The 14454-nt window shown below is 29.7% G+C and overlaps 1 protein-coding gene across 2 annotated transcripts in view; it reads left to right on the forward strand.

Moving 5' to 3' along the window:
- Positions 1 to 803: 803 nt before the first annotated feature.
- The window catches only part of LOC143910287 (lachesin-like), a 52582-nt gene continuing 38931 nt past the window's right edge, over positions 804 to 14454 (forward strand). Inside the window, exons 1-2 of one of the 2 annotated variants that reach the window (XM_077428691.1) lie at positions 804 to 1094; positions 4616 to 4878. In XM_077428691.1, the coding sequence (XP_077284817.1) occupies positions 4818 to 4878 (61 nt within the window). In that variant the 5' untranslated portion in view covers positions 804 to 1094; positions 4616 to 4817. The remainder of the gene's footprint in view (positions 1095 to 4615; positions 4879 to 14454) is intronic. The other variant, XM_077428690.1, reaches the window with a different exon arrangement.

A 14454-nucleotide genomic window follows, 5' to 3' on the forward strand; every position in this document is an offset into this window, starting at 1 on the left:
AACAAAAGTGTAAAAATTAAAAAATAAAACCCATAAATCCCATTCTTTGTTTACACTGAATAAAATTAAAATAGTATATAAAAATGTACAAAGGAGAAAGAAAAAGTAAAATAAAATAAAACAAAATATGAATAAAAAATAAAATCACAGCGAGGCCCAAATGGAAGAGAGTAGATTAAGATTCCACTCATTCATCACATTCAAATTAAGAAAGTAATGATGAGCGCAGGTTACCAGATAAATATGTTAAGATAATATCCGATAATCTACGCTCCCCAAGGTGGAAAATATCACATTCAGGGACAGCAGCAACGATTTCATTGAGGAGTCGAATAGCTCTTGGAATAGGAGCCATTCGAAAAAGAACTGTGCGAGCAGCAGGTACAACCATCAAATGATGATGTCTACCACGCACATAATTATTTAATTATATATTATTATTATGTTTTGGCTGATAAAGTTTACCTTCCTGTCGAGTAAAATAATTTTGCACAACCAGTGTTTTGTGGTCATTACCATAATATTGTTCAATAGCTATAGAGTAATTTACTTTGCTATGTACCGGTAATATTTTACATAGAAGAAAGAGTTTTTAATATTCGTTCTTACAATGATTTTTAGATTTTTTGTCTACTAAATTTTACGCCACTGTTTAGCATTCAAAGGGTTAAATAAACAAATAAATATATTTTTTTCTCACAAAAACTCACATCCAATCAATCCATCCACAGTTAAAAGAAAATACATTCATTGCCGATACAAATAGAAGAGTGCGCCTACATGTGTACGTAGAGCGGCTAATTAGAGCGGGTGCATTCGTTGCAGTTTAGACTTCGTGGGGCGCATCACCCCTACTTTGGGGCCACGCAGGGGGGCGCAGTCCCGAGACTCGGCCCCCCTAATAGCAGGGCGCAGGCGCGTTCCACAGTCGTAGTCTGTTTTAGTTAGCTTGTCGGTCAGTCGCCGCACAGCCTCCGCGGCGAACGCAAGCCGTTTCCTTTGAATCCCGCGAGACGTTCCCGTTACCGTTCCCGTGGCAACTCGCGACACAACACGCCAACGAACCAAACAAACACGCTGAATATTTCAGTGAAGTATGTACACATATAAAACCGCATTTTTATTCAATATGATATATACGCATTCATTCCGCAATCAATTTTTATACGACGTCAATCAAACGTTGGTTCGAGGGGACTCGAAAATTTTCGACGTCAATCACCACCACGAGTCGACCGTGTGCAGGGGTCGCGAAATTGAATTAGTGGCCCTCTGTATGTGTGGAAAGTTTTGAAACTTTCATGTGTGTGTGTGTGTGTGTGTGTCGTCGGTTGGTATGTGCATATGTGTATAGGTATATGTAGAGTGTGTGCAAACTTTTGATGCATTCGTTCCGATTCGGATGCGGGTGAAATTCGAATTGGGAATAGTTTGCCATTTTCCTATTGAACTTTAGTCTCTGATGTGGTTTTTAACTCTCAACATTTTTTTGTTTGGTAAATAATTTTATAAAGCTATTTTTATACAGGCGGATGAGTAATAGCATAGCTTCTTTATATGTAAATTCGACATGAAACATTTTTGCGATAAATGTCTTTTTATTTTTTTGGTTAAATAATATATTGGCAATATTGAAATTTTCTCTCTTATATGATATTAAAATTATTATATATTTTAAATAAAATTGTATATGATTGTAATTTAGACTACAGATTATATTTAATCAAATTGGTATTTCAATTACTGATTTTTATTTAGATAGATTGTTATAAAACTAGTTGCATTGAAGTAAAATTTGGATAAAAATAAACACAATTATAAAAGTTTTAAATCCATTTTCGCTATGAATAGCAGTGAAAATCGGCGACTGTTAAAATAGTAAAAAATTTGAATCTTTAAAATGCTTTTTATTACAACTAAATTTTGTTCACAATACATCTTATATACTCGTACATATATTTTAATAGCTACTGATTTACTGATCATTCTCTATTTGACATTTATTTTTTTAGTAATTATAGTATTATTTTATTTTAATGTAAGTGTACATACAACATAATAGGAAAAAGGGGTGCAAAAATCTATTAACAATTTTTATAAATGCTCATAATAGATTTTATATATATGTAGCATTAACTTAAGACTATCTAAAATCGACGATCTAAAGCAGATTGTGCTAAGGTAATCTGAGTATGAGATAACTGTACTTAATATTTAAAAATTTTATGTTGCCACATTCTTACCAAAGTAAAAAGCCTCTATAAATCAAAACAGATTTCTTTTATTCAATTTGCAGGTCAAGAGTTTTGTTTTATAGTACATGTTTATATATGTATATACAATATAAAGGATAGCTTGGATATATGTATATACATATAGAATAGATAAGAGATTGTTTTGTCACTTAAAAATTGAATTATACTCAAATTCAATTTCAAAGACAAGTAAATTGAAACTATTTAAAGTTTTTATACAAATTAAAACATTACTAGTAATACGTTGTTACAATTATTTTTTAAAGATCTAAATTATACTATAATCCCTAGCTAATCCTTGGAATAAACATCAACACAAACTCACCCCAATCGAAATGCATACAAATAAATTATACGATATGTAAATCAGTGGCGCATATTTTACAAAATGACAAACGTTTCCCGCTTTCATTCGACCTCGAAACAACCGACATCAACAATAGCAGTGTCTTGCACGATAAATAATTGCAAAGCATTTCGTGCAAGCAACATTTGAATTTGGGTTGTGTGCGGGGGGTGTCTTTAGGAAAAGGGATGGTACACCGGGTTGACCCTGCGGGTCCCATTTTCATCATCGGTCGCCCTTTACACGAAATTGGGAAAACGCTTAAATTTTAATAGGGCCTTCGCCCCGTCCGACTGAATATTTTAATTTGCGAATAAATTAGACTGTCTTAATTAAATTTCACTATTGTCCTGTCCGCGCGCTCCATGTTGCTCGCTTAACGTCAATATTTGAACGTTAACCGACGCGTCCCAGTCGGCTAGTCGCTTCTGTTATTTTACAATTAACGTTTTGACAACACCCCGCCATCGTTTCGCCTCATGAAAATAAACAATAATTGTATTTTTACATATGCGGCTGTATAATGGAGGGAAAATATTGCGAGCTTTTTAAATTCCCACCGTGTATATAAAAGAGATTTCATTTTTAAAGCATAACCATTCGTAGACGTACTATAATGCTTTTATTAAAGTTAAATATGTATGTTATACAATTCATTTCAGTGTAATTTCAAAACCGTTTGAATAACTCGTTTCATAATACTAAAAAGTATTGGAAAATAGTTATAAAACAATTTCATCCAGAAAGGTTTCAATCATAATAATTTTTTTTAATTTTCAAATGATATCATTTTTTTAAATAGGCGTGTTTCAAAAATAATAGCATATAATGCCACATTAAAAACCCATTCCATTTTAAATAAATAATAATTGTAGATAGGTGTTTGAACTTCTCTACACTAACATTAAAATAAGAAGATACTATAAATACTAATAAGAAAAATAATGTGTAAAATTGATAATGATCATAGAATCAGAAGCTACATATTATTATAGAATTAACATCAAATGTTTAAAAATGATTAGAATTGGCATCAGATGCTTAAAAATGACAAAAATAATTTAAAAATCTAAATTAATAATATGTAATGTAATCTTTTTTGCAACTTTTATTTATCATAAAATTCATACAAATTTTCGAAATCTATGTATATCTTTAAAAAAAATTCTAAAATAAAATCTTGAGATGAAGTCATCTTCTCCTTTCAGACTCTCCTGTCAGACTTCTCTTTTCCTCAATTATGGCAATAGAGAAATTATTCTTCAATATGCTATTTATATCCACCATAGGCATGTTTCAATTTTTTTTATTTTTTTGATAAATCAAATAAATCAAAAATCAATTACATAATACGTTTGAATGGACAAGGCGCTGGGTCCAGCCCTCTTAAGAATGACTTTTTGATTTATATATTTGAAATATATTGCAATATTAATTCTTTCATCTAATCTTTAAATTTAGTCTTAAAGTTAAACCACTGATGTTTTTATAACTATGAAATTGGTATCCAAGTGATTTTTGACCCTATTATTATTATAAACCACACAATTTAAGGCAATTAAATAAAAATACATATACATGTGTATGTATGTGAATATACAAATTTTTGATTTACTTATAATATTATGTATATCTACAGAATAACAAACTTTCTCAAATGATTTGTTTATTCAAAAAATAATAATATGATTTGAAAAGTTTTAATGAATAGACGATGAAAATTCTCGGAACGCCTTTCAATCTTTGAGCTTATGATATTGCCAAGCCATACGGAAGGAAATCGTTTGTGGGTTTCTGAATAATATTTAAAAAAAAATACACATTCATGTATTATATTACGTATGTAAGCTTTTATCGTTCAATGCATATTCATGAGCGTGTGCGATTGAGCCATTTGTAAATGTGAAATTTAGCAGAACGCGCGCGCACAGTAGCGGTGCGTGCTTCACGTGAATAAAAATAAAATTATCGTTTTTATTATATTACATTGTTATCATTTTTTTACATTTTTCAGAATGACCGTGTATGTCCGCGTTAGCAACGGCTGCAGCTTTCGACATTTTGACAGAAGCGTAACATACGCCGAATAGGCGGGAAAAGGGAGAGAGAGAGAGACGCTTCGCGATGACGAGCGAGTTTCAAACTGACACCGACGATGAGTGAGAATAGTTTGTGAACATTTTAACACTTCAATGACCTGAACTCTTGTCGGGAAGATGGGAGCACCTAATTGCGCATTCTTCCTGTCCGTGCTGGTCTTCCTCGTCACCGCCGATGGTAAGAAATTTCGCCTTTATTAAATTCTAACCTTATGCGTAATGTATCATAATTTATTTCAATATGAACTGAATTTTTTTTTAATTAAATCTAAATATATGTATGTTTATACAAAATAATCAATTTACCATGTCACAAATACATACATACATGTAGTCGAAAAACATTTTTCACTTGCTTTCGATAACAAAAGTAATGAAAAGAGGGAATGAATTGTGACTTTCGGTGATACTTTTTTATTATATATATATTTTTTTTTATAAAATTACTATTAAGTAAAAGCATTCAAAATCTGAAAGAGATTGTAGATTTGGATTTTAGATAATCATCCAGATCGTACGTACATACCTAATAGGATTATTATGTACATAAAACTTGTGATGAGAAGATTTTGTTTCAAATTTCAAAAAATAGCAAAACGATCATTTTACAAAGTATATAGTTGAAATTGATTATTTGTAATAAAAAGATATGGCTCGAGTCCTATACATAAATTTAAATACAGTTTAATTTAAAAATATTTTTAAAGAATTGATTAATGAATCTTTACATTTTGGAGACAATAACGATGAAAGGTGATCTAATTAAAGTCTAAAAAATTAAAAGTTTAACTATAACTCGTTTAACAATAACAGTAATCTGAAAGATCACACTTTTGGACTCTAAATAGATATTTACTTCAAAATAATTAGGGAATCCTTCTTTCAAACAGAGTGCTTAAAATTTGGAAAAGTCCTTTAAATGAATTGATAACTTCCTTAAAATAAATGGGTTTTTTTATGTAAAGTTTATCTTTTATTTTTTCACTTATTTATTTTAGTTTCGCCTATTTTGAGTAGTCACTATTCTATTTTCGGTGGTTTATTCATTTTTTATTTACTATTTTATTTGATATTTGTATATCTGTACTACTCTATAAGTATTGTAAAACTCCTTGGTCTATCAGCTTTGCCATATTACCTAAGTATTCTTAAATAATTAAATAAATAAATAATACAAAAACTCAAGCAAAATCATTTAAGTCGTGAAATGATCAATCAATTGACTTGTTAAAAAATATTAATAAATAATTCCATTAAATTAAATTTGAGCATCAATATGCTTAATCCTATTGTGCTAAAAGAGATTTATTTCAAACAATATCTGAGGAAATTCTATATATACATCCAATATTGATGAATAATTTCAAAAGATTATTTTACATATGCATATGTACATACATACATACGTGTGAAGGTGTGAGCGTTTATTTATTGCGCGGTTTTGAAAGCTATTGAGATATTATATTTTACGATTCGAGTGAAAGGTATTTATTGCTCTCCTTCTGTTTATGATTTATTCAAAAAATTTGTACGGCGCATTGTTAGAAATAAATTAGAAAAATATTCGCGCACAATAAAAGTAAAATATTGGATGCGACATAAATACGAATGAAATCCGAAAATTTATCGAATGGAAATGCGACGAAAAGCTCTTATACAAAAGGAAAAGTTATCGGTGGCCTCACAGAAATTCTCCTGTGGCCGCATGCGGTAAACGTGGCCGCAACGAAAAACACTCGGCCCGCATGTACACATATGAACGTGTCTATACGTACTCCCGAAACTTTCTACGTATATTCTGCTATTTATTTTTTTTTTTTTCCATTTAATTAAGCCGACAAACCCGCTATAAAAATTTTGCAAAGCGTAACAGGCCTGTTAATAAATTCGTCATAATAGAAACATATATTCTATAAGTACATATATATGAACATTTACTGTTTTTTTACATACCTCCTTTACATTTCACATGGCTTTCGTGTTAGTGGTCATTTTTATCTCTTATCCGATCGTTTTCATACTTTGCCATATTGCTCATTTTGGTCATCAATACACGTTAATGTAACGTCTGCCATTACGTTGGAGATAAAATATCGTATACAACGCGTTTTAAAAACGGAGCCCGTAAACCTTCCTGACGTTTAATAAGCGTTCGTCCAGTGTCTTCTAACCTGTTCGCCTTGATATGGCCATATAAGATTTTAATTGTTTAAACGCCTATAATTCACTCTTTGTTTTATAAAATTTGCTCTATAGGCTCTCGTTATCTCTAATATTTAAATATTTATAGTTTTAACTCTCATATGTATATATAAATTTCAAATTTGGCGTCTAGCTTCATGTAATGTAATACACGATATATATTGATTTTTGGCCAAATATGTCAAATCTGACATTTCACTGTATATCTCATCAGTCGGTTTTATCTGCGAGATAAGTATTCAATAAGAAGTTATGTTGTATCTAATCGTTAATATGATTTACAATAAACTTACATACATTTAGTTTTTTACAATAAGCTTAAATACATACATCACATACACTTATTTTTAGTTATCAGCCGATTTATTATAAACAGAAGTCAAAACAATTAAATACATTAATAAAAAACATGAATGAATTACGTATGTATGTATACTAAAATACTATCATCAAAATTTTCAATAAATTTCATTCAAAAATACTATAAAGTTTATTTCGAATGGTCTGCATTTTGCTGAAAGGTTTGATTATTTTTGGTTTTCCGATAAGCATAAAATATTCCAACTAAAGTTTTACAGTCTTGTTGTTTTCTTTCAAGTATGAAAGATTTAAAACTGAACATTGAAAGCATGAGATTTCTTTTTATTTAGAATTCTTTTTATATCGTTTGAAAAAATATAATTAATAATAAATAAATTTATATATATATATATCATTTTTATAGTGTGAAATTGATAAAAAATGTATAAAAATTTCACCAATAGACGATAACTTATCGGAAAGTCGAAAAAATTTAATTAGTTATATTTATCAATTATTTTTTTAATATATTAAATTTTTTATATACTTATTAGCCGATTACTTCCTCTACAATATACAAATTGTCAGTAAATAAAATATTGTGACGTTAAGATTACTTGAGCTCAAAATTTCAACTGATGTGTATTCAGTATATATGTTAATATGTATACATACATATATGTAGATTAGGCCACAACGAAAAACACGAATTTTGGATTTTCGTCGATTGATCTAAATAACTATATAATTAAATATAATTGTATTAAGGGAACGATAAATAAAAAAATCATCGATTTCATTCAAGTATTTAAAATTAATTATTTTTATTAAATTATATAACTGATTAGTGAAGGAAAATATATATGAGAGATAATGAGAGCCTATAATGCAAATTTTATAAGATATAGTGTGAAAATGATAAAGTTATAGACGTTAAAACAATTAAAATCTGACAAAACTAGTGGTGGGGCTGAAAGTCAAACAAACAGGCTACTGGCTATTGACAGTGGGTGAGCTGTCACCATTTTTGAATTCTTTAACATGTTTATTACGATTATATTTCACCATCAACTTAGCGGACCCAATTGAAATCTCTATCGGCGGCTAAACCTCGCAAAATGGGAAAGTTTCAAAGTGATTAGAAGAGTGTTAGAAGTTTTTCAGACTAATTGACGAAGTGAAACTAATAAAAACGTTGTTATAAATAAATATAAAAAAAAATCATAGTCATCTATTTCAGTAAAAAGAGTCATTTATGATTAATTTTGGTAGATTAACGAGAATTCAAAGTCACAAATAGGTTTTTGAGCCCTTTTTCCTATTATGCTGTATATTAACATAAGAATAATATAATACTATGATTACTAACAAAATTAAATTAAAAATTAAAAATAGAAAATGATCAGTAGATCAGTAGCTATTAAAATAGATATATCACAAATTTCGCCCAAAAGTCCCCCATACGTTAAAATACGAAAAGTAATTTGAATTGAATTCATAATTTAGCCAAAATTAAAATGAACCTCAACTGCATATCTCAATGAATAAATAGCTTCCAAACTGAAAATGTTCAACCACCTTTGAGTTTCATACATCTTGTTTGAATAATCATATTAATATGAAGCTGAATTACATCTACATATGTATGTACATACGTGAGCATATTTTAATTAAAATTTTACTCCAACTGCACTACCAAACCCTATTTACCTATACAACCACACTTTTGGCGTTATGTGTTATTACATTCAATAAATTTTTAAGCATCCAGTCGAAATTTGAAAACGTAATCGCGTTTCGAATGCTAAGCTCGGCGCAAGTTTTCCAATAAAGTTAATATAATAATACTCGTTAATGGAGCGTAAAATTCATACAACACAGGACCAAAACAAACCGATAGCCGTAACTCATCACTACGTTACAACATTATACCCCACCAAGGGTTATATAATACATAAGTCTGTGTGTGTGTGTTCGTTTGTGTAACCAGGTAGATTTATTTCAGTTACACTATAATAATTAACGATAATTTATGCAGCCATAAAACGTGTATTCAAGGAAACTATAGAGTAAATATATTATTTATAGTACGTAGGCGTACATTTTGGAATAATTTATCACAATTTCGCCTTATGTAGTATTTGCAATTTTTACACCACCACATCAAAAGCTACCTATGGTAGCCTTTATTATGTACATACATATATAATATGCATCTATGTACTATTTTATTGATTGAATATTTTTTATTACACATATGGGCGGGTAAACCGCCTCAATGTAGTTTAATCGATTTAAAGAGTGTTTTAAATAGCTTGATATATAAAATTTCCTCATTAGACATATTCATATATAATATTTACACGTACATACATATATATAATATGTATATGTACGAACATTTTGTTGATTTTTAAATGCTTTTTATAATTACTAAATTATGTTCATAATATATCTTATATATATTTTAATAGCTACTTATCTACTGATCATTTTCTATTTTACAGTTTTAATTTAATTTTGTTAGTATTCATACAATTATATTATTATAATGTTAATGTACAGCATAAATGAAAGAGAGCCCAAAAACGTACAAAAATGTACATTATATAATATGTACATACGTACATAACATTTCAATGCTAGAGGGATTACGTATTTATCAATCATTATAATAAAACTGTATCGGATTTTAGATTTATTTGTTATTTATACCAGGAAAGTTTAACAGGTAACTCCAATGCGCCTTCCTGGCCAGAAATATTGTACATTTGATACAAGTTTTATTACTGTTAAACAAAGTAAATACATATTTATTAACATCCACATAGATATTTGGTCAAATTTGTAAATTTGCAGCATTTTATATAATTCAGCGAAATTCGAGATTGATGAAAACTCGAAATTTGCGAGAAAATGGGTAATATTGCATTTCAATGGAACCGTTTCAATGAAAATCGGAAAAATTGGCTAAATTAAAATCGGATAAATGAAATTAAATCACTAAATGAAATTAAATACTAAATTAAATCGGATAAATTAAAATCGGATAAATAGGAAACGATCAACCTGGAGTCACATCCTAGGAGTCACAGCAAAAACTAGTGGGATTAGAACCGGTGACCATTTTGTTCAAAGCATTATATGCTAATCTGCTGTTTATTAGATAAATAATTAGTAAAATTAATATATAAATAAAAGATAAATACGCACATATAGCATAGATCAATGGTTACCCTGAGATGCTCTCAATTGTGTGGTCACGGGTTCTATCCCGTGTGCTGCTGGCCAAACCTTGGATATGGGACTCCAAGGTCGATCTTTTCCTATCAGAGTTTGCCAAATTATCTGAATTCATTATATCAATACAGAAAATTGCCAACGTGTCCCATTTCTTTCGCAAAAATTCGAGCTATTCAGCATCTCGATTTTCGCTGATTAGAAAATGCTGCTAAAATTTGTCCACAGATGTCTCTGCGGTTATTAATCAGCTAACTTGGTTAATAATCAGTCACCTTGTTTTTTTTTACTTTCCGCCCCCCACTCGTTTTGTCAGATTTTAATTGCTTAAACGCCTGAAAATTTTCACACTATATCTTATAAGAATTGCAGTATTCAAGGTAAAATACTTGTTAGGGGAAACAGAATATTATTTTTTAACGGATGAAATGCCTGCTTTATGTATTTTCCACTAGGTTAAATGTAGGAAAATTTTTCATTTTAATCTCTTCTAAAGGTTCGAGTATTTATTAGATAAATTTCAGTGAAAAAATAACAGTGTAGATTTGATTAATCCGATGTATAATTCTGATTATGCTACATATAATTTGAATCTTAGGATTTTATGTTTACAATATGCATTCGTTTTACCGGCTAGTTATAACTTTGATTATACTGTGCGAGAATTTTATTTTAATATTTTGTGTTGAAAAAAATTCTCTATTTCGTCTTGTTTACTGAAGTAACTTACGCGAAATGCTCTCTCTGTGAAAGTTTGTTGTTTTAAAAATGTTTTCAAACTTTACTAAATAAAAATAAAAATAATAATAATATAAAAAAAAATACTCAACCCCGGAAATCTCGTCTCTTTCGGGCGCGAACTTCTCGAAATTAAATTTAGCAAGTTATACGAAACGTATATCATCTGCGAAATTTGTATTCGGCGCGCGTTCGACTTTTGCGAGTCGTCGAAATCGCAGAAATGATGGCTCGGTGAATATGCCGTTTGAAAGACAATATTGCTTATTTATACAGACAGACAGACAGACAGACGAAACCGTAAATATGCGCATAGGAAAATGTGTGCGTGCGGACGGACGGATACGCTGGAGCATTTTCCTTCGGGATCTCGGAAAATCCTTTATTCGAAAAGAGACGAAAGGCGAAAAAAAAACCAATAGCAAACCGATATCGTAGCCCGAATCAAAGAGTGATCGATGCATACGAAAATTTCAGGTAATAACACTGGATATTGCTAAAATTTTTCCTTCGGTGAAAAATACCTCTATATCGTATAAGAGTAATAATCTTTATCGTATAAGAGCGATTGAGCTTACATATATTATGTACATTAATCATTTTCAAATATAAAAATAGTAGATAAGCACACTATAATATTCTTAGAAATATAAACATTTTATAATAACGATATGAATATACAAATAAATAGTATTTTATACTACTTGTATTTAATTGGTCAGTAACTATTATAAAAATAAAAATCGTTCGATTGATTCATCAGTATTTAATTATCAATATGCTAATTAGTCAGTCAGACTATTTTGACAGTTGGTTCGTAAGTTCTATTGGGCTTTTGCACACGACGAAATGATTTTAAACTCCTAAATATATGTCCGTGAATGATATTATAATTTTGAAGAATAAACATTTTGATGAATCCAATCAAAGAGTTTACTAAATTTATACTTAGTTTCATTTGACCTTCTTTAATTATTAAAATATCATACTTTTTTATAATATTTATTCACCTAAATCTCAATAGGAATTTTATGTTTAATAATAAACAATGTAAGTACATGTTTTATAATATTTCAATATCCTCGATAGTGAGATCAGTATTTGTACTGTCCTTTTTATCAATACTTGATGAATTCAATCGATGCTGTATGACTACCAAAGTCTTTCGCATGAAAATTGATATTGACACATCAAACAAACTTTAACATTGACCTTTTACGTTCACATATTTATATATACAATTATAAACACATGTGCGATACAATCGATCAATAAATATATAAACACACATCATTTCAAGAAAAATATCAATGCTTTCACCCACATTGTTTTTCAATAGGTCAATCAGAAATAATTATAAAATCATTGTCACTTTCAATTATAAAACCATTTAAATGATTTTGAGTTTTTCATGATGTCACTATTCAACAATCATCTTATCAAAGTTTCAATAGTAAAAATTTTGAGGCAAAGTTCAAACGCAAAGATTTTTGCTATAAGGCTATTTGTATTTGTACAAAATCGACGTCGTCAATACAAATTCGTCTACCCAAAATCAATTGAGGCTTTATATGGTCTTTTTGATAACCTTTAAAATATGATTCATCAATTTTCTATTTGATGAATCATATTTGAAAGTGTGACATACATTTATCTTATCGCCTTATACATTAATTTCAACTGTTGTATTTTAATCATTTTTATTTGAGATAGTGTGAAAAAGTTACTATTGTCAAACTTTTTTTTTGCTCTCTTGCTTTGTAGGACAATATTGAACCATTTTTGTGGGTTATATCATCCTGGCAGACTAAGTCTGGTTATAACTATTCCTTTTTATAACCTGTGAAGTTAAATAGGGCCAGCAAGCAGACACATATGATATCTAACTGTCATCGCGTTGATCTGAAAGTCGGTTCTGATAAATTTTTGACAATTTCGTTTATGATTAAATTCTTATATTGTTTTTTCAGAGACATTTGCTTACTTTAAAGAGAGCTAACCCAAATCCGTATGTACATGTGTGGGTTAAATATCAAAGCTATTGGAAGTGTGGAAGTGGTTCAGAATCAGCTCACAAATAATGCGCCATGAAAATACTCAGTGAAACTTATAAAAAACTATAATTAAATAGCCATATTCAGCTTATTCAGTAGCCAAAATTTCAAAACATTTAACCCAACCATTCGTTGCAATACTTTTCTTTGTAAAAAAATTATTTAACACTTTAAATCTAAACGTATGCTGTAGGAGATAATTAAATTCGCATAATTTCATAGGGCTGACATATGTATGACGTAAGGCCACTGTCAACTGTCTACTCGCGAAGGCGAAAATACGACACAATTGCCTTGCAAATAATTATTTTGACGACATTAATAAATTCGAGCCGAGTCGAAAAAGATAATAACGTTGAAAATAAAGCCCGCGAAAGCGGCTCATAAAGCCAACTTTTTCCCATCGTGTCTGTTTTTTTCTTTTTTTACGTACAAGTTCATAGGCATCGTTATTCGTCGTCGATTCGACTTGTGGTGTGTCGCAATTCGGACCCAAGGAAAATTCGATTACACAAGAAAACGATCGTATAAACTTGTCTCTTTATGATACGTTATCATGAAAGTGTCGCTCATCAGCGATGCTCGTGAAAAAATACCCCACAAAATACAGGGGAGTTCAACATGCGTCATTCGTTGGAGCGCTTTTTAAAAATCATGCCTATACGAAACACTTGATGATTTTCTTATTGTGATGGTTCGACGTTGAATTGAATTCATTTCCATATTTTAACATACAAAATTGTAACGACACAGATATGTTAATCACAAAAGTCTTTCTTGCGAAACTCGTCATGAATTGCGTCATCCGTTACGAATGTATACATTATTTTTTCGAACAAGAATATCAGTCGTTATTGTTTGGCAGTAACTTTTAAACGAAACGGTCGGTAACTATAAACGAATTTTGGTTAATTATTGAACATGTCAAAATAAACTAACCATTCAACCGAACCAATTTATGTGCATATACATATGTATTATTAATAACTGATTGTTTATTATTAATAACAGACTAAAAGCATTTAAAGCTACTGGCCAATTAAATACAAGCCTTTAAAATTACATGGTTTGATTGTTAAATCAAATTTATATTATAGCACATATTTTAAAGAATCAAGACAATTTTTGCGTATCTTAACAAAATAAATCACAAAAATTTATAAATCTTTTATCAGGCCTAAATTAGAATACGATTGTAGTAAATGGAATACTCGTTTAAA

Source organism: Arctopsyche grandis, chromosome 4 (assembly GCF_051622035.1).
Source record: "Arctopsyche grandis isolate Sample6627 chromosome 4, ASM5162203v2, whole genome shotgun sequence".
Taxonomy (NCBI): domain Eukaryota; kingdom Metazoa; phylum Arthropoda; class Insecta; order Trichoptera; family Hydropsychidae; genus Arctopsyche; species Arctopsyche grandis.